Source organism: Colletotrichum chrysophilum (assembly GCF_026319265.1).
Source record: "Colletotrichum chrysophilum strain AFK26 chromosome Unknown scaffold_27, whole genome shotgun sequence".
NCBI classification, from domain to species: domain Eukaryota; kingdom Fungi; phylum Ascomycota; class Sordariomycetes; order Glomerellales; family Glomerellaceae; genus Colletotrichum; species Colletotrichum chrysophilum.
This window is the reverse complement of record NW_026517314.1, coordinates 179,483-198,022: the sequence shown is the minus strand read 5'-3', so window position 1 is coordinate 198,022 and position 18,540 is coordinate 179,483. Positions and strand designations below refer to the sequence as shown.

At 51.5% G+C, this 18,540-nt stretch overlaps 5 protein-coding genes and 1 non-coding gene across 6 annotated transcripts; 3 read left to right on the top strand and 3 right to left on the bottom strand.

Moving 5' to 3' along the window:
• Nucleotides 1-9: 9 nt before the first annotated feature.
• On the bottom strand, nucleotides 10-93 carry COL26b_004466. The gene has a single exon. It is a non-coding gene; the product is annotated as a tRNA-Arg (tRNA).
• A 1,182-nt stretch (nucleotides 94-1,275) lies between these two features.
• COL26b_004465 (uncharacterized protein) lies at nucleotides 1,276-5,540 on the top strand (the record flags this gene model as incomplete). The annotated part of the gene is made up of 7 exons (XM_053177342.1): nucleotides 1,276-2,415; nucleotides 2,888-3,964; nucleotides 4,014-4,064; nucleotides 4,131-4,646; nucleotides 4,710-4,841; nucleotides 4,892-4,985; nucleotides 5,119-5,540. The coding sequence occupies 7 exons, from the start codon at nucleotides 1,276-1,278 to the stop codon at nucleotides 5,538-5,540; spliced, it is 3,432 nt and encodes a 1,143-aa protein (XP_053038701.1).
• Nucleotides 5,541-6,816: 1,276 nt separating this feature from the next.
• COL26b_004464 (uncharacterized protein) lies at nucleotides 6,817-8,077 on the bottom strand (the record flags this gene model as incomplete). The annotated part of the gene is made up of 4 exons (XM_053177341.1): nucleotides 6,817-7,095; nucleotides 7,148-7,516; nucleotides 7,539-7,942; nucleotides 8,002-8,077. 4 exons carry the CDS (start codon nucleotides 8,075-8,077, stop codon nucleotides 6,817-6,819), a joined length of 1,128 nt encoding a protein of 375 aa, XP_053038700.1.
• Nucleotides 8,078-9,062: 985 nt separating this feature from the next.
• On the top strand, nucleotides 9,063-11,026 carry COL26b_004463 (uncharacterized protein; the record flags this gene model as incomplete). The annotated part of the gene is made up of 9 exons (XM_053177340.1): nucleotides 9,063-9,135; nucleotides 9,188-9,276; nucleotides 9,336-9,432; nucleotides 9,539-9,545; nucleotides 9,601-9,749; nucleotides 9,799-10,168; nucleotides 10,222-10,405; nucleotides 10,464-10,574; nucleotides 10,634-11,026. 9 exons carry the CDS (start codon nucleotides 9,063-9,065, stop codon nucleotides 11,024-11,026), a joined length of 1,473 nt encoding a protein of 490 aa, XP_053038699.1.
• Nucleotides 11,027-13,222: 2,196 nt separating this feature from the next.
• COL26b_004462 (uncharacterized protein) lies at nucleotides 13,223-14,773 on the top strand (the record flags this gene model as incomplete). The annotated part of the gene is made up of 1 exon (XM_053177339.1): nucleotides 13,223-14,773. One exon carries the CDS (start codon nucleotides 13,223-13,225, stop codon nucleotides 14,771-14,773), a length of 1,551 nt encoding a protein of 516 aa, XP_053038698.1.
• A 1,171-nt stretch (nucleotides 14,774-15,944) lies between these two features.
• Nucleotides 15,945-17,587, bottom strand: COL26b_004461 (uncharacterized protein; the record flags this gene model as incomplete). The annotated part of the gene is made up of 5 exons (XM_053177338.1): nucleotides 15,945-16,511; nucleotides 16,561-16,637; nucleotides 16,689-17,127; nucleotides 17,181-17,248; nucleotides 17,311-17,587. The coding sequence occupies 5 exons, from the start codon at nucleotides 17,585-17,587 to the stop codon at nucleotides 15,945-15,947; spliced, it is 1,428 nt and encodes a 475-aa protein (XP_053038697.1).
• Between the last annotated feature and the right edge of the window lie 953 nt (nucleotides 17,588-18,540).

The window sequence follows — 18,540 nt, the reverse complement described above, 5'->3', positions numbered from 1 at the left end:
CAAAAGAATTGACCAGCCTGGGGGTCGAACCCAGAATCTCCTGATTGCACGATTGAATCGTAGTCAGACGCCTTGCCATTGGGCCAACCGGCCAGGTTGAATCCATATCTGGATGTTGATTTATCTTCCCAATTCTGAGCTTGAGTACCCTCGCCGTATACGCATTGAGCTTCATCTCAGGTTTCTTCACCCCGCTGCCACATGAATCCAAATTCAATTCACCGCACATGCTGCGCAAGAATCAGCGTCTTTCTCTTCAACAGCAAGCCCTAATCCCTGGAATTCATTCGTCTTATTGTCCTCCTGTGGCGCTCTCGGTATCTCTGCAGGCTAATCCTTCTGCCTAAACCTGTCCCCATCCCAAGATGTTGAAACAAGCATTGAATCAGGCTGTCGCCCCGCAGAAATGAAGAACTACGAGGTGGGAGGGGTAAGCCAGCCATGTTCATGGTCTTCCGAGCTGATGCGACCGCTGAGCGGACTTGATGCCGTTAATGGGTGATCCTCTCGCAAAGATGTCCTCGTTAAGCGATCACAGACCGGGGTGGCTGCAGAGCCATGGGCCCACCTTTGCCAATACTCCATCTCCCTTGCAGCAGACTCCATGAAGCTTCACAGCCTGATGTTGCCAAGAATGGCTCCCGGGCGTCAATTACGCGAAATAGTAAGGAAGTATGTACTGGATAATCGCCCATCAAGTTCGAGTTGAGCTTAGTTAGCTGAGGCTGAGTTGTCGGGTACAGTATCCTGGTCTCTGTGCGACCACACGGAATCTTAGCTACTTGTCGTATTGCTAAATATGACGGACATTTTGAGCGCCTTTTATCTGCCACATTGCTCCCAAAAATTTCTCTCACCTATGATATCGAACCCCGGCTTACAGCTTTCCCCGCCCATCACGGTGGGATCGAGGTATATTGCTGCAGCCTGCCGGAGCTGAAGAGCCACAAGCAGGCTGTGATTGGGTTGTGATACACAAGAGCCAACCACTGTGTCTTAAATCTGACCACCCATTGACCAATATAGTCAAGGATGAGTGAAGGATGAGCAGCAAAACCGCGATTTGGCTCCGAGCCTCGTTTTGGCCCCCAACGAGGTTCGGTCTCTTAATGGCCCTGTTCCCATGCAATTGGCTTCACGTATGCGCAACTTGACCACTGAGATCAATCGCGACCAGCCAAGATACGTGATTTACATTCTGGGCAGCTGAGGCCTTCAAGGCACGACTTCATCTTCACATTCTGTTGCCAATACATCACCTTCGTATAGAAGACCATGGGAGATCACGATACAACGCCGACCTGTCTCTCCGCGGAACCCCACGGGCCCGAAGTCATCCGGGACATTTTGGCACATTACTTTGGCTGCATTGAGATACATGAACGTCCCAACTTCCTGTCTCGTAGTGGGAACAAGTCCTACTGGGACAAAGAAGTCCAACTTGAGATACAGAAGTTGAACCAGCAAGATGGAAACGATGAAACGAAGCAGGACTTCAGAGACCGCGCCGAGGAGAATGTCAAGAAGAAGATCCGCAGTCATGCCATTTCCATTGAGGCACAGTATAAACGAACAGACACTTTGCGCAGAGCTCTTGAGGGTGTCAAATGTCCTCACGAGAGGGACGGAGGCCATTCTGAGGACTGCAATCTTGTGAAGTGTCTGGCGGCAAGTTTTGACAAGTGGAGGGGTGACAAAACGACCAAGAAAGGAATCCGGGATATACGCGAATGGAAGAGGACGAATAACAGACCTACCGACACCTTTACTCCGGACCCAAGAACAGTAGATCTAGGCCGGTGTGAGGTTCTGGACCTCATAGGAAGCAATGAGAACACGGGTGAAAGTTCTGATGACGAGGCAAAGAAATACGATTTGGAGCGGGACATCAATGGATACATCATGGAATGGGACATTTGCAACCCTGAGCGGAAAGGAACGGAAGGCAATGACCCTGGCCAGCTTTCCGCATCGGCCAGCTTCAACCGACCCAGTCCTGGATTGAGAAGGCAGTCAACGCCAGCAATCTCGAGAACCACCACGGAGCAGCTGACGGAAGATATTCAGCCACAACGGGAGTTTGATCAGAGAGAGGAGTTCCGACGACCAAGTCTAGGAGTTCCGAAGGACTCGTACATGTCCCATGCTTCCAAGTCCTTCTACAAATCGCTTTCTGCGGATGAGAGATACCTCAAGCCAACCGACAGGAAGGATGACTACCGATTCAAAGGTAAATTCCCTGATCAGAGACTGTCTCTAAGATTCCTCCTTGGCAAAAACTTCGGAAAACCAGAGTCGAACGGCCCCGAAGAAGCAGACGAAGGCGAAGAGTCTGGGGATGAGAGTATTGTTCTCAACAAGAACGGCCATCCAGATCGGGTGCGATACATCCACATCCCTCATAACAACATGGCAGTAAGTATATCTCTATCATTCCGTCCATATGTTCGAAACAGATGCTGACCGTTTCTACCAGTGGATCGAAGTAGGACTCTTTTAGCTCCATTAAGATGTGTCATATGCTGACGTTTATCAAGCAAGCCATAGCACGCTACTTCGGTGATCGCAAGCCGGATCATGGTCGCATTTACCGAGCCCCCCCGGTCAAGACCAGAAGTCATATGATCCTTCGACCTGAGTATTGGAGAGGTCAACAACACGGAGGGAGACGGAGTATGGTCCACGCGCGGCACATGAGAGCGATTTGTGAACGGGTGTCATCTGGTGAGCACCGCTGGGCCGCTGGACCCTCGCAAACGACATCATTTACTAACCATTGCACAGAGATTTGGGATTCGGAAGACAATCCAGGAAACGTCGTGCTTTTCGTGAGTCAAGAAACGTTTGAACCATTCAAGACCCGCGAAACACCCTAACATGGCCCTAGATGCCATATCTTCACTGGGAAGAAGACAGGAAGCGTGACAAGATCGCCAAAATAATCGACGAAGAGACCGCAAAGCATCGCAAGAAGCGGGATGACGAGGCCAAAGAAGCGAAGAAAAATAGGGTCGACTTCCGAACCTTTGCCGGAAAACCTCTCACAACGACTAGAACGGCTCCCACTCATCCCCCGGAAGATCCAAACTACTTGAGTAGGATCCAGGAGGAATTGAAGAAGAGAGCATCTACGGCTTCACTTCCCGGGATCCATCGCACTGTTACCGAGGTTGCAAAAGGTTTCGCTGATAGGACCGGACCAGCAAAGGATGAAAAGCACGAAGACGGGCAGCAACGGCTATGGTACGTGGCCAAGCTGAAAACCGACAGCCATGGAAAAATCAAGGCCAGAAGCAAACTTGGTCAGCTTCTCCTTGATGCTGCTAGGCTTTACGAGGCCATTGCTATATACAGGGATGAACAGCTTCTGAAGAAGTATCTTCACCATGATCCCCCGCTGCATCCTCGGCGAACACTCGATCAATCCTACTATTGGACTTTGAAGACAACAAAGGCTCGCGACCGAGACCAAGTCGTCTATCGAGGTACCACAATGGACGACAGAAACATGCATCGTTTCCGCGAGCTAGGCAAGAAAGACTGTGCTGGAGAAGAGGGATGGATTCGCAAACACTTGGCCCTGGAGAGACTGCTGCATCATAAAACGGATGATCTTTGCGAGCGCAATCGCGACCCTGACAACACTTCGGACACGTTCAGATGGGACGATCACTGGATAGGAACAGACACCAACGGTTGCGATCATTGCCGTGGTGAGATCCGCAAGGTTTCTCGAGTTGTCATGGTTGATCAGCTTTGGATGTGGATACTCGACAAAAAGACGATCATTACCAGCTTCCCTAAGCGGTACGGAGCGAACAAGCAGGATCCCTCAGGTGTGCACAAATCAATCCGGACACGAATCAAGAATGCTCGGAAGAACCAGATCCGTTCGGTCTTTGACGTGGCGCTGATCATCCTGGACGAGTGTTCTAATACCTTCTTTGATCGCACCAAGACCCCGGTAAGCCATTCCTACCACTCTCGACTATTGATATCTGACTCGGTCACAGGATCGGCACCCTCAGGTCATGGATATATTTGGGGACGCTATTGGAAACTTGGTGAGTGCCAGCGTTTTGACACTTAGTAGGCGTGAGAAACTAAGAGAACAACAGACCAATTTGCAGACAGTGTCCTTTCACCATCTATGGCACTGGACCAAGAGAGCCTCCCAGTTGTATGTCTCCAAGTTCAAATACGAGGACGCGTCGCACTTGCATCCGCCACTTCTCAACATCAATCCTGAAGGGAAGCTTCAACGAGAGATCAAAGACATCATCGACGAACTCGACATCATGATTAATATCAATAACAAACAGAAGGAAGTCATCAAACGATTCACGAAACATGTTGAGAACATCTACGACTCAAGTGGAGAATGGAGAGATAACTCACGGAGCCCTGATGATGATCGGGATTATCGTAAGACTGCGTCGTCTCGGGCATCCTCACTTGAGAGGAAACTGGACGAAAGTAACGAAAAGGAGGCTAAGGAGGTCAAGGAGGCTAAGCGAATCAGAGAAAGAGAACGACAAGAATTCATCTGGTTTCGAAAACAAGCATATGACTTGATCTCAGATGTTGGCGACAGAGTCCTGGAGCTTGAAGGACTTAGAAAGAGCGCTGAAAGTACAGCTCAAGGGGTAAGCCAACCCAAAAGGGTACATCGAAGTAGTTGCAAGAAGATGTTGATGAAAGACCCACAGATCAAAGACCTGCTCGACCTCAAGCAACAGCAAGCTAGCATTTTGCAAGCTTGGCAGTCGGTTAAACAAGCGGATGAGACTGTTCGGCAGGGCAGGTCCATCATGATTTTCACCATTGTGACAATCATTTTCGTACGTCGTTCATCATGTCTATGTTCAAGTTCTCTACTGACTGCCCCAAGCTTCCGTTATCTTTCATGTCCAGTGTTTTCGGCATGAATAACTCGACCATCGGATCAGACAAGATGACCTTTGGCGATCAGGCGAACTTCATGTGTACGTATAAATTCCTGATTCCTCCCCGGCTCAAAATAAGTGCTGATCCATGAAGTCCCGATCTCGGCTGCTGTAATTTCTGTGTCGATCATTTTCGCCTTTTGGACCTTCCCGCGAACTGTCTTCTGGTCAGCTTACAAGATGCTCGAGACCTGGGTCCTGGTATATACTGGAGCCTACTATGTCTGGCTTATGGTTTGGGACAAGTATAAGAAGTTTATGAAAAGTGACGATCTTCTCAAGAACTTAGAGAAAGAAGTCAACAGGATCAAGGGCAAGGTGAAAGACTCAAGAAAAAAGCGTCTGGACAGGAACCAAGACCAGAAGACCGACCAGAGAAACACTGACACTAATGGAAACAAGCCTCAAGGCAGGAGGAGTCTACAGAATGTGCATAATTCCGCACTGTCCACTGAGCAGGAAGGGCTACGAGAGCAAGGATCTGATACTTCTAAGACTGAAGTAGAATCGCGTAGTCGTGGTTCTTGGCGATCTAGGCGGCCGTTTTGGCGCAGTCCTAAGGATCAGGGCTCTGGTCAGGCCGCTGAGGTTTAATCGTATTGGTTATCGGAGGCTAGATATGTTGTTAGATTGTATCTAATGTGATTTGCCCGATGTTCTGTTTTTGTACAGTTTATTCATGTAGAGCTTCTCGGTGTATGATGCATCATGCTTTGTTACGTCGCATGCAGTCTGGTGCCATAACCGGTGTGTTCGTGTCCTGCAATCATTTCTGTGGCTCGCTGTGGGAAGCGCAGACATTGGAATGCCCAACAAGGAAGTTTCCCATCGCAGCGAAATAGGAATTGCAAACGCGGGAGCCAAGCTATATGTTGTCATGCTATCGATGCCCCTAAATGTCATGACGAGTCATACCATTGGACTTTACACCAGATGATCGCCTACTGAACCTAATATTAGTGTTCATAGTGGATTACGACCGGGGTTTACAATCAACTCGATTCAAACAGGAGTATTGCACTCTCAACTTAAAAAAGAAATGCGCCTGCTGATCACCGTTAGAGGCTGGCTGGCCCCCTGGCGATGAATCGACTGACTGAGCTTAGCTCTTGGCCATTGGAGAATATTTAAGACTTCGAACTCTACAACAAGAAACGGTTCATCCCAAGGTCATCCCGATTAAACTTTCTAACACCAAACATTCACTCGTTGACGCATTAAAGCATTACTGTGGTTTACTATCCTCTTGGCCTCAGCTCGTTCACAACATCCAGTATGTATAGTTTTGCACATCGCCTCCAAGTTTCAATTTCAATCTCATACTTACAAGGAATCTCGAGCAATGACTCGATTCGTCCTTATTTTCGCCGCTCTTTTCGCTGCTCTGGCCTATGCCGCTCCGGCCAATGGCACGGCCAATGCTAGCTGTCTCGTCCAGTTCGAAGACTCGATCAATGGAGGCACTGCTGGTTCTTGCTCGCAGGGAAGTGCGAGTGCGGGCGTCAGGCTGCCGAGCGGAGGACCGTACGTCCAATACACCATCAGCAAATCATGCGAGCTTGCGATTACCAACGGACCCTTAGATGGAGTGACGGGCACGGCGACTATCGTTGCGTCTTGCTAAGGCACGAAGACAAGCACCATGTCGAAAGAATGTACAGAAACAGGGAAATGGTGACAGTCAGATTTGATATACTTGGAGAACTATCTTGATATCGATGTTTTCCTCTCTCTCCTTACTTTGGACGCAATATGGACGACATAGCGCTTGTAGATACGAGGCACTGGAGAGCTTTTGTTGTTATACGGCTCTCCTGCCTATCAGTGGCCAATGAAGTGTTTTTTTACATTTACAACACTGTTCATCTGACTATTGGAAGTACTGGCCCTTGAAACCAGGCAAAATCTCTTGGCCTTCGGATGACTGGTAGCTGACGCCCTTTCTCTGCTGCCATGTTTGCTTCAGAGTTGTGAACTCGCCCATGGTCGGAACTCTGTGGCCACCAGCCTCGAACTCGTTTTGTGTGAATCCTTCGCGCTTCAAGACCGGAGAGTCAATAGTCTTCAACGTGAGATCATTCTGGGGACGGGCGAAGTACAGAAGACCTAGGCGGTCGACGTGGCGCTGGTCCTTGGGAGGAACAGATACCTTCGCAAAGAGTCAGTACGACAATTGTGCAAATTGATCGTGGATGGCTTACTCTGTGAACGGTAGACTTGACGTAACCGCCAGTCAGGAAGCTCAAGGCGTCGCATGTGTTAACAGTCAGACTGCCGTCGAGAGGCTTGGCCCACTTCCAGTTGCCGGTCTCGTGATCCCTGATCTGCAGCGCAGCCACTGGCTGGCGGAAAAGAAGGGTGATGGTGCCGAGATCGGTGTGACCACGAGACCAAAGACCGTCATCGAGCTTCTCAATCTCCTCTGGTGTGAATTTGGAGTACTTCATGTATCGCAGATGAGACTCGTCATGGACATCCCACTTGTGAACACGAGTAAAGAAGTCTTCCGGAAGCTCCAATGCCAGAGCGATGAGGTGGTTCAAGGGGTCCAGGACCTTGTCATGCAAGTCCTTTCAACAAGAATTAGCATACGGCCAGAGCATGGGCAGACGTCCATCTAACCTTGGCGAAGCCCTCAATCTCCTCTTTGCGCTCCTCCAAAAGCTTGGGCAGGGGCTGGGTAATGTGACCATCCTTGGTCGCCATGTTCCAAACTTCGGTCTTGTCCTTAATGCCACCGCTCAGGAACCGCCTGCCTGCAGGACGGTATCCATTGTAGTCACCGGAATCAAGGTTGGGCTCATACTTGAGCTTCTCATCAAGAGGGAGCTCGTAAAACTTCTGGCCTAGAGCGAACTGCTTGTCGACTTCTTGTTGTGATATGCCGTAGTTGATGACATAAAAGAAACCCTTGGTGCGTATAGCTTCGATCAAAGTCTGGGCAAGCTCCTTGTTGCCCTCTGGTGTTCCGTACTTGGCAAGGTCAATGGTGGGAACTGGGTTGCGTCAGAAAGTCAGCGACATAGTCCTGCAGGAGCTCATCATGAAGGCTTACGGTCAGCCCAATCGAGGTTCTCCTCCGTCTCGGGGACGTGGGAGTACTGGTACAACTCAGACACAGCAGAAGGCATGTTGGGCGGGCGGTGAGGCGGGGTGTCTTTTCTTGGGAAGGCGGGCTGATCTCTGATGCAAGCTCAGACTTTTCAGACTCCAAGGGTTCTGAGCTCGCCATTTTAACTATTAACCTTGGTTGCGACTCCGGACGGCATCTCGCCGGAAGTCCAGCCCGGCCCCCCTGAAACCTCCATCGGCCTTTACTCCGCACAACACGACCTCCACGTCCAATAACGCGACGTTGATTTGACTCAATTGTGTTCATGGTCACACACTTGCAGTCTACCCCGCGGCATCACTAAGCAAGTTGGCCAAGTTATATGGCCGAGGCCGTTGGAGATGCGAGATCGTCGCATGTCATCATTTGATAACGGATGGCGCAATCCCCACCACAACCAACCCCGGTCCGCCAACGTCGTCTCCCTCGCCGGTAGATGCGCCGGAAAATAACCGCAGCAACCCCCCAAAACCCCCGCGTCCACGGTAAGCAAGCTCCGTATGATGTGCCCCCGCCGGTAAAAGGACACCGAGTTCGGCGGGACGATGCTTTGTCCGGCTCACGATTCGATGGACGCTGGCCTCCCATACCGTTTCGGAGATTATTTGCATGGTGCAGTCTCCGCAAACCCGCGTCGTTCCCCAGAAGCATTGGACACCCCGAGTTGTCGAAGCATAATCGTCATTCCTGGCATAATGGCGAATAGTGGGCGAAGAGGCGTGCTTGCTGCAACTGGTCGGGTCTCGGCGGATGAAGTCCGGAGGAGAGGTTTACGAAGCTGCAGCTCTGCAAGCTTATCGCGGACTGCAGGCCGCTGATTCTGGGCGTTTGCAAGGGTATTGAAGTGGCAATGAGCTTTATAAAGATGCTCACATAACGAAAATTGGGTAGGAACCTACCTAGAAGAGTTGGGTGTACGTATAAAACGTCGGGCAAGCTGTAAAGCCGAAGGTGCTGTGCCTCTCGGGCTCTCTAGCAGACCATTCCGGCACACATCGACCAACATGGGGGCTATTCTTCGGGCGGTAAAGAAGAACAAGGTGGGAGCTGTGGTATTGTCAGTGTTTGACTGGTACCGTAAGTCGTTCGTGCCGATTGCTTGTCGAAGTTACCCTGACAAAATTTCCAGCGTCTCACTACCCTGCCGCGGAGCGGAAGCTGCTGAGAAAGTTGGACTTGGCTATTCTCGTCTTCGGAAGCTTAAGTTTTTTCTGTAGAGTAAGTGATTAACAATCAATGACTGGTACAGTGAATGATTCTAACTGACATTGTGACAGTTTCTTGGACAGCAAAATGTTACGAATGCTTATGTCTCGGGCATGCGAGAAGACCTCAATGCGTGGGGCAATGAGCTGAATTACTATGTCGTGGCATGTGAGTTTCACACCCTTCGCCTACCTACTTGATCATGCTGATATTGGATAAGACAACACGGCTTATGTCATTGGACAAATTCCGCTGATGACCCTTCAAACCAAAGCGAAGATGTGCGAGCCTCTCAAGACACAAGACCCAAAACACGTAAAAGCTGACTGTATTCAGTGCTCCATTCTTGCTGCCTTCTCTGCAGATCATTTGGGCCGTTATCGCATTCTGTCAGTCCGAAATCAAGCACAGCTGGCACTTGTACATCCTGCGCGCCGTTACAGGCTTCCTGGAGGCATCTTCGTTTGGAGGCACTCACCTTATCCGTAAGTACTCATGCGCAACCGAGCGAGCAAATCTCCTAACCTCTTTAAGTGGGTAGCTGGTTCAAGAATGAAGAACTTTTCAAGAGAGCGGGTGTGTGGTTCATGGGTAACTCACTGGGTTCCATGTTCTCTGGTTACCTCCAGGCAGCAGCCTACCGAAACCTGAATGGAGTCTACGGAAGAGCTGGCTGGCGATGGTTGTTCATCGTTCAAGGCATCATCACTCTTCCCATCTCGTTCCTAGGCTTCGCCTTCTGGCCTGGTTTACCAATCTCCCCTAAGCGATGGTTCTTCACCGATGAAGAGTACGCCCTTGCAATCAAGAGGATGCCAACTGTGGAGACGGAGGGTATCACCTGGAAGACCTTCAAGTACACGCTCTCGCGACCAATGTGGTGGATCTGCGTACCTTGCTACATGTCAGTCTTCGTTACCTTTTCACATGAAAGATGACATCACTAACATCCCGCAGTTTCCTATGCCAAGCACACTACTGGACTGGCTACATGGCCCTGTGGCTTCGAGATGCGAAGTACTCCATTGAGTTGGTCAACATCCTGCCAACTTTCATTGACCTACTCCGCGCTTTGTCGTCTTGGCTGGGTACTACATTGGCAGGTTGCTTGAGCCTCAGAGGGCTTTGGACTTTCCAAGCAGTAAGTTGCTCACCGACATAGCCCAGTTATGAAGGCATTCACTGACTTTCATTCCCAGAGCTTCGTGCTGTTTTCATGCATAGTGCTATCAGTCTGGAACGTCCCAGACATTTTGAAGTTCTGCGCATTCTACTTTGGCGGCTTTTCAGGCATGGCCTCTCCGATCCTGGTAGGTCACTCAGGCGAGATTCTAAACACGAAGGCTGCGACTAACAAACACTTTCTCAGTACTCATGGCTTAACTTCACCCTGAAAGAGAACTACGGCGAGCGTGGTTTGATCATCTCATCCATGATGACCCTGGGCTTTTGCAACCAAATCTGGATTCCCCTCTTCACCTTTCCTACCGTCGAGGCGCCTCGATATCCGCACGGCTACCCTGCAGCGACAGTATTCGAGGTGGCAATGTGGGCCTTCCTGATGTTTGGCACGTGGTATATTAAGAGGTGGAAGCTGAAACATCCTGATCTTGAGATGAGGCTGGCAAATGAGGAGGCTAGCCAGGATGCGGCAGGTGTGACATCAGACTCTGATCGTCCTGAAGCAGAGACAGCGCCTGTGTATGACACGAAAGGGTCGGAGGTGGTAGCGAACCAGCCAATTTCAGTGCAGAAGCAGTAAGAGCCGCGTTCTAACAACGTGGCAAGGAGAACACGCTCCTGTGGGCTGCAGATGCCACAAGTCTGACCTCTAGATTTCAGTACATGATTGGTAGTCTATTGATCACGTTGAACTCATAAGCTATTATACATGATTTGAAGCCAAGAAGAGACTTATTGTGACAAAGCGAAATCTCACTCTTGATCAAGTCGACTTGGTAGTACTATGTAAGAGTGACGTAGGTTGGACCAGGCCTGTCATCAAGACCATCTGTATACGGACACCAATGCTTCCAAACCTTCGTCTGTTGCTCAACCTCGTCTGCAATAGCAACTGCCATATCTGGAACCGAGATGCTCTGCAGACGCCCATCGAATATCGAAAAGCTATCACCGCTTTCCGCGCCTTTCTGAAGCTGAAGGGGCATCCTGTCGAGCTCAACCGTGTACAGTCCGGTCCTTGTCCCAGGCCGATATAGCGGTGGAGGAGCTATGTACGTCCACTTAAAAGACGTGTTGCCATCGAAGAACATATACGTGGCCCGCGCCCCTGTGATAAAGTCCACCCCTTGGCTGTTCATATCTGCCATGGTCTTCTCCATGTCTTCTAGCACTTTCTTCGTCGCATCGGTTCCCTTCCCATCCCGTTCTGCAAGCCACGCATCACGAGCTGTCCGTAACCTTGTCGCAAAGTCTCCTGCCCAGTCTTGACAGTGCATTATATAGGCCTCGCTGGCTAGCATTGCTCTGCCGTACGCTGTGAAGAACCTCGCATCGTCGGCGGCCGTCATGTATGGCTTATCCGGTATCTCCAGACTACCAGCTCCCCCAACCATGACGAAGTATGGTACGTGAGCCTCTCTTGAAGCAAGCAATATTTTGCGCGTCATTTCAACAAACGACCCTGTCAGAACGTATTAGTTAACTGTTCGGAGACTTCACAGGAAAGTCTTACTGTAGGCAAAAGATGATCCAAGCTGGCTGTGGGGCCCGTAGGCGTTCACAACTACATCCAATCCGTAAAGTTGTTTGGATATATCCAAGACGTCCGAGCTGCCGAGGTCGATGCTTCTGGGCTCATAACGCTCGTGCTTTCCCAGCCTTGAAGGGTCTCTCGATACCCCAATAACGTGGTGCCCTCTGTTGATCAACTCCACGGTCGCATGAGACCCCGTCATCCCCGTTGCGCCAATCACACCGACCTTCAAAGAAGACATTGTAGGAACTTCGCCGGGGGAGAGAACAGACATTGCCAAAAACGGGGAGACGTACCGCCCTGGCGGTTAAGTACTAGACCTGAGCCAGCGGAGCCGCGGTATGCTCGAGCCTCCGCCCGAACTCCCGCTAGATCTGTCATACGTCATGCGTCCAAACTCGAAAGAGCGTAACCCGGTGGAAAGAATCGAAACATGTCAGTCTTTTAGCAGGAAAGCCACGACATGAGAACAAAGAGACGCAGGTACGGACTTTGACAAATAGCGTTTCGGGCCGGGCTGAGTTCGCCAAGCCGAGACGAGCTAACCAGAACTCCCGTTCCTGATCCGACACCTTCTTGAACCGTGCCTCACGGACGAACCCCATACTATCCGTTGACAAGAGGGTTTTGACGTCGCCTTAATCATGCCAGATAAACCATAGGGATGCAGCGGCAGCGGCGCCAATTGAGACACCTTGAGCAACGGCTTGCAACTGCTGCTGTCGCTGTTTGTAGAGTTCGACCCCTGCAGATGACAAGCCCGCAGGCTAGACAGGGGCCAATGAGAATCACCTCAATGTCCTAGAAAGCATCTTATCATTTATCAATCTTTACAGTCTCCACTGTTGAGAAAACGAACTGCTACCTTGAAAAAACTCAATTCCAAATGGCTCACAATCGCGTCGCATCTCTGCATTCTCACTCCAAAGCTGCCACCTACCTACTGTACCCAGGGCTCCAAGCAACACCCCCGAGTTCGGATCCGTCGGCGGAGATTAATTGGGGGAATAAGGGCCCAGAACAGCGAGCGCGCCTAGCCTGAACGGGAAGCTGGATTCGTAGACTTTTTGTCTGACGGTCACACTTAACGCCGAAGACGCGCCCTTTGTGAAATTCGTCTCACCTTTGTCGTCGGGCTCGTATTGTCTCAAAAACACCTCCGGAGGTGACACCGACCGTCAGCATCGACGACAAACCCCCTCAGGTCCATCATACTCAGGTGTCGGGCATCAATTCGGCACAATGGCGCCGGACCAAAGAAACCAAAACGGCGGCAACGCGTCGAACGGGGCCGTCGACGCGACCGAGGTGACACCGCTTCTGGCGACCAAGGATGTCGCTCCGACCGCCGACCCCGACATCTCACAAGCTACCACCCTCCATGAGCCGGAGCCGAACCAGGATGGGGCCGCCGAGGACGACAAGCCGCTGCCGGTGTGGCAGATCATCTGGCTCTGCTACGCCCGAATGGTCGAGCCCATGGCCTTCTTCGCCATCTTTCCGTACATCAACCAGATGGTCCAGGAGAACGGCAACCTCGCCGACACGGACGCGGGGTTCTACTCCGGCCTCATCGAGTCGCTGTTCTCCCTGACACAGGCTGTTGTCATGATCTTCTGGGGCAAACTCTCGGATCGAGTCGGCCGCAAGCCGGTGCTCGTTTTCTCACTTGTCGGCGTTGCCTTTGCGACCTCCACCTTTGGCATGGCCAAGACCATTTGGCAAATGATCCTGTTCCGATGCCTGGCGGGTGTCTTTGCCGGAACAGTTGTGACCATCAGGACCATGATCGCAGAACACAGCACCCCGAAGACGCAGGCGAGGGCCTTCAGCTGGTTTGCCTTCAGCGGCAACCTGGGCGGCATTGTCTGCGGTCCGCTTTTGGGTGGTGCTTTAGCCAACCCGGCGCAACAGTACCCCGGTGTCTTCGGCGGCGTCCAGTTCTTCCTCGATTACCCATATGCGCTTTCCAGTTTCGTTGTTGGTTTCATCGGCCTGACGGCGGCTCTGACAAGCTTCCTTTTCCTTGAGGAGACTCTGAAGAAAGAGCATCATGCGGGTGGTGATGGCCCTGGAGGACCAAAGAAGGATAATCGTTCGATCTTGAAGATCGTGAAGTCTCCCGGCGTCGGCATCGTGCTCTACACATACGGCCATGTCATGCTTCTTGGCTTCGCGTACACCGCCATCGTCCCGGTGTTTTGGTACACGCGCGTCGACCTCGGTGGGCTCGGCTTCACCTCTGTGCAAATCTCCCTGATGATGGCCGTGAACGGCATCGCTCAAGCATTCTGGCTCCTGGTCATCTTCCCCCCACTCCAGCACCGCTGGGGAACCAACGGCTTACTCCGCGTCTGTGCTTACGCCTACCCGTGGTTCTTCTTCATGTTGCCACTCGGAAATCTCGCCCTCAAAGCCGGCGCCCACAACACGACTGCGATAACCTTGTTTTGGGTCTTTGCCCCGATACTTCTGGCCATCGGTAGTGGAGTTGCTATGAGTTTCACCGGCGTCCAGCTGGCCTTGAACGATGTTTCTCCCAGCCCTCAGGTTCTGGGAACCCTCAACGCTCTGTCATTGACCGGGCTCAGCATCATCCGCGCCTTCTCTCCGGCTCTTTTTGCTAGTTTGTACGCACTGGGCGCACGCACTCAGTGGCTGTGGGGACATGCGATCTGGGTTTTGTTAATTCTGATTACCTTCCCATACATCTATGCCGTCCTGCACCTTCCTAACTATGAGAATTTGAAGAAGGCAAGAGAAGAGTCTGGGCAAGCGGAGGCCAGCCGGTAAGGCTCTGCAATGCAGGGGTGCATGTGTGTAAACAGCGCATCAGTACGAAAAATAGACCGTGTTGAGTTCAATCTGATTCGTTGACGAGTAGCCTGAGTCACGTCAATATCCATTGGCTTAAACTGTGAATAGCTTCGTGCTGTAATTCACTACAACAACGTTGTAGCGTGATTCGCTGACGACTGCCATCAACTACCATGGTATAAATTCAGCCAAGGTCGATTCTCAGTCAGGCAAAATGAAGCTTAATTAAGAAGAAATTTTATCACAACGACTTCATTCCGCACCGCAACCAACACAGCGTAGGATTACACACAATGACCCTCATTCACGGCGAAACATCTTTGGCTCACAGGTTCGTCTGCTGCTGCACGGACTGCAACTGTACTGAGCCTGTCGATTCGCCCAACGGCATCTGTGCGAAATGCCAACTTAGATGCACGGGAGGAGACGCAGTAGTCATCGAGATGAGTACACACGAGAAATGCGAGTCAGGGACAGTCGAGGATCTGTACAGCGCCCGTTGCGTATGAAGCTCCCATAGCGGCAGATACCTTGTTATAAGTCTCAAAACAGTTGCAGTTATCTGCGAGTCCCATTTCAATTTCCGCAGAAACGCCTGTTGGTGATCGACATTGGTTCCAGCCGTGAAGGATCGATCGCAGAGGTTGCAATTGTAACGCTGGGTCACATGCCAAGGAATCATGGGTTTGCTGTGAAATGTCTGACAAACACAGTGAAAATTCCCAGACAGAACTGACTGGGGAAGTCCTGGCCGGGCAGCCCTTGCTCTGTTCTCGTCAAAAGATTTCCCCTGCATGGGCCGGTCTTGGGCACGTGGGTAAGGGGCGGCCGCAATCGTTCGGTGCTGGAGGGGCGGGAATGGCAGCAGGGATCATATCAATCCAGTTTCGCGGGCCACCTCAGGATCCCGACTGATGGGAACGGTCCTCCAAAGGGCGGGGGCCGAGGGGACCGACTCTGCCTACCTTACCCAATCATCACCAGCAGAATCAGCTGCGTCGCTTTCACTATGGCTGAGAGTCATCTTCGGCAGCTTTGAAGCTTCAAATATCTGAATAATTGTGCGTAATTACTGATGACTACTATTACAAAGTTGTACAAAGGGTATTTCATTGGGTCCTCAACCAGCTGAAGAGGGTGTCCCATCTCATAATCCGGTCGACTTCCGGAAGCTCTTCCTGTTGGACTCAGACAACACCGACTCCGGCTCAACAGGCTCCGTCGTAACCTCGACTTCACGATGTTGCCAGATTCGGTTGTCGTGATGAGGATAGCCCGCCTCCTTGCGCTTTGACAGCTTTGTTCCGTGATAATGCTCTCTTGCCGTGAGCGGCTGTTCGTTCTGAGGGAACGTTGACCTTCCCGGGCTCTTCACTGTAACGCTGACAGTACTCTGAGGCATGAGTTCAATCTCGTTTGACCCGCGTGAGCTATGTGAGCTGCTGGCATCGTCGCCGCCCATGGTCTTGAGACCGATGCCGTACTTGGCTTCCTCTCTTAGACCGGGCTTGTCTCCTTGCGATTCGTGCATCTTTGACCAGTCCTTAGACGCAGCCCTGGCGTGTGAGGCCGTTCCAGATCGTCCGCCACCAATGGTCATGCCCGCTGACCTTCCTGTTGACTTTTTGGCTGCTGATGATCGACCGTACTTGTCAAGGCCGCTGCGATGAGCAGATTCGAGAAGACCCTTCCATAGTACCCGGATAATTGGACCCTGAGACGTTGTTAGTACGGTCTTGATAGTACCTCTTTCGATGACTTACCAAAGTTGGCAAGCAGGCCGAAACAATGCCACTGCTGATCTCGATGATGTTCCATGCCAGACCCTGAGCAAGAGAATCTTCGTAATATTAGTATGTCGACGCCAGATTACATGGACGAGAATACTTACATGGCACATCATCCTTGGTGTACAACAAGAAGATTCGGAACCGGTAGATGCTAGTGAAAACAACGTAGCTACCCAGGAGGAAGGTGAACAACACCAGAATGCGCTGAGCCCGGTTCATCTGCAGCTTGAGGACGTGAGGAATTGGCAGGTAAAGAATCGCAATGTCGACGATAATACTCGGGACGGCGATGCACAACTGCGTCAGGAACAGGTTGATACACGTTCCCGGCTTCCAAGGTTCCCACAGCGTGTTCAGAGGAAGGCATTGGATCGATGCCGCGATAACGCAGGCAAAGGTCCAAAGGGAGGTCAAGCTGCCACATATCCATGCGCCTTTGCGGACCTCGGGCATGGGGAAGATGCGCAGGTACAAGAACAGAAGAGCAATCTTGTACATGTTGACGCCGTTGACGTACAGGATCTCAGCGCCGATCATTGTCTGAGCACCAAGTCAGTCCCGCGCTCGGTTTCGTGGGGTTTGGGAGTACGTACGCGATCGAGAAACTGAATCTCCTGTAATGTAAGCCGGCCGGAATGCAATCCGATTCCACGATCAACAACTGCAGCAGCCTTTGTGTTAGTAATCTGTCATTGATATTTAGGTTGCGAATCTCCGACTTACGAAGCAGGTTCATGGCCATATTCCCAATCAGCAAGACCAAAGCGAACAGCATCAAGTAATCGTCGATCAGATATCTCGCGGCCTGAAGGTGACGCGCCAGGAACCTCAAGCCCACGATGAAGGCGGCGAATGCCGTAAAGGCGACCGTGATGCCCCGAACATATCCTCTCAAGTCGTCGTCCAGGTTCTGATCCTCGGCGAAGTCGGCCAGCTTCTTCAGGTAGTCCCTCTCGCCTTGGTCGAGACTGGTGTCATTGTACGGGTAGAAGGCCGCCATGCTTGGCTGTGGCTGCTGGTGGCTTGGTGGCCACACAGGCTCTCGTTCGAACAATGATGTTCTCCGGGACTGTCAGTTCGTCGAAAGAGAGGGGTTCATCACCGAGCAGACGGTTCACGGGGGGCCCTCTATGATACGAACCACGTGGGGATGGAGAATCATTTTAACAAACCTTTCCACGACAAGTCTTGGGGGGAATTCCTTTCCTGTGCCCTACGTCTATCTCACTCATGGTCTCGCTTCAGCACCAAGACACTGCAAAACACGTGCTGGTGGATGCCGCGGTTCCGCCGACGACCTGTTTCTCGACCGAACCATGGTAGCATTCCTAAACTGTCAATCTTTTCTCTTTCGGCCTGTCATGTTTGACAACTGCAAGTGACACCCCATCAACTCCATCCAGATACGACCTCGGCTGGTGGGATAAAAAGAAAGGAACATGTGGACCGTTGCACTGGAACAGGAAACGGAAAAGGGGGCAAGAGTCCCGGTCAAACCCCGAACAGTTGCCTGCTTTGTCACATTTGATCAGTTTTGAGGAACGGCATCCACAAGGGTTCACCACTGTTGTGGATTCTTCGCCAAGGGGAATGTCGTAAGAAGAGATATTAGACTTAGCTTCTCCCGCGATATATCCACAGGAGGTCGGCAGCACTGAAAGAGCCGTCTTCTCCGTCAACACCATCTGATTGACTCTCGAAATGGATCGAACGTCCCGGCGCACGGCTCTCCTTGAGGCTCGTTTCGTCTAGGGGAAGGCCGTTGGATCTGGGTAACCGGAGCAAAGCGTTAGTCTAGAGGCCCCATCAAGACCCGCCGCTAAAGGAACCCAAGAGCCCCGCCTGCCATCCCATTGATGGAACGAATGGGGCCACCGATGTCGACAGATCATCAGCGGCAATTGGCCTCTGCGTTGCCCGCGAGTTGCCGGAAGAGAAGCCGGTGGTCTTTGA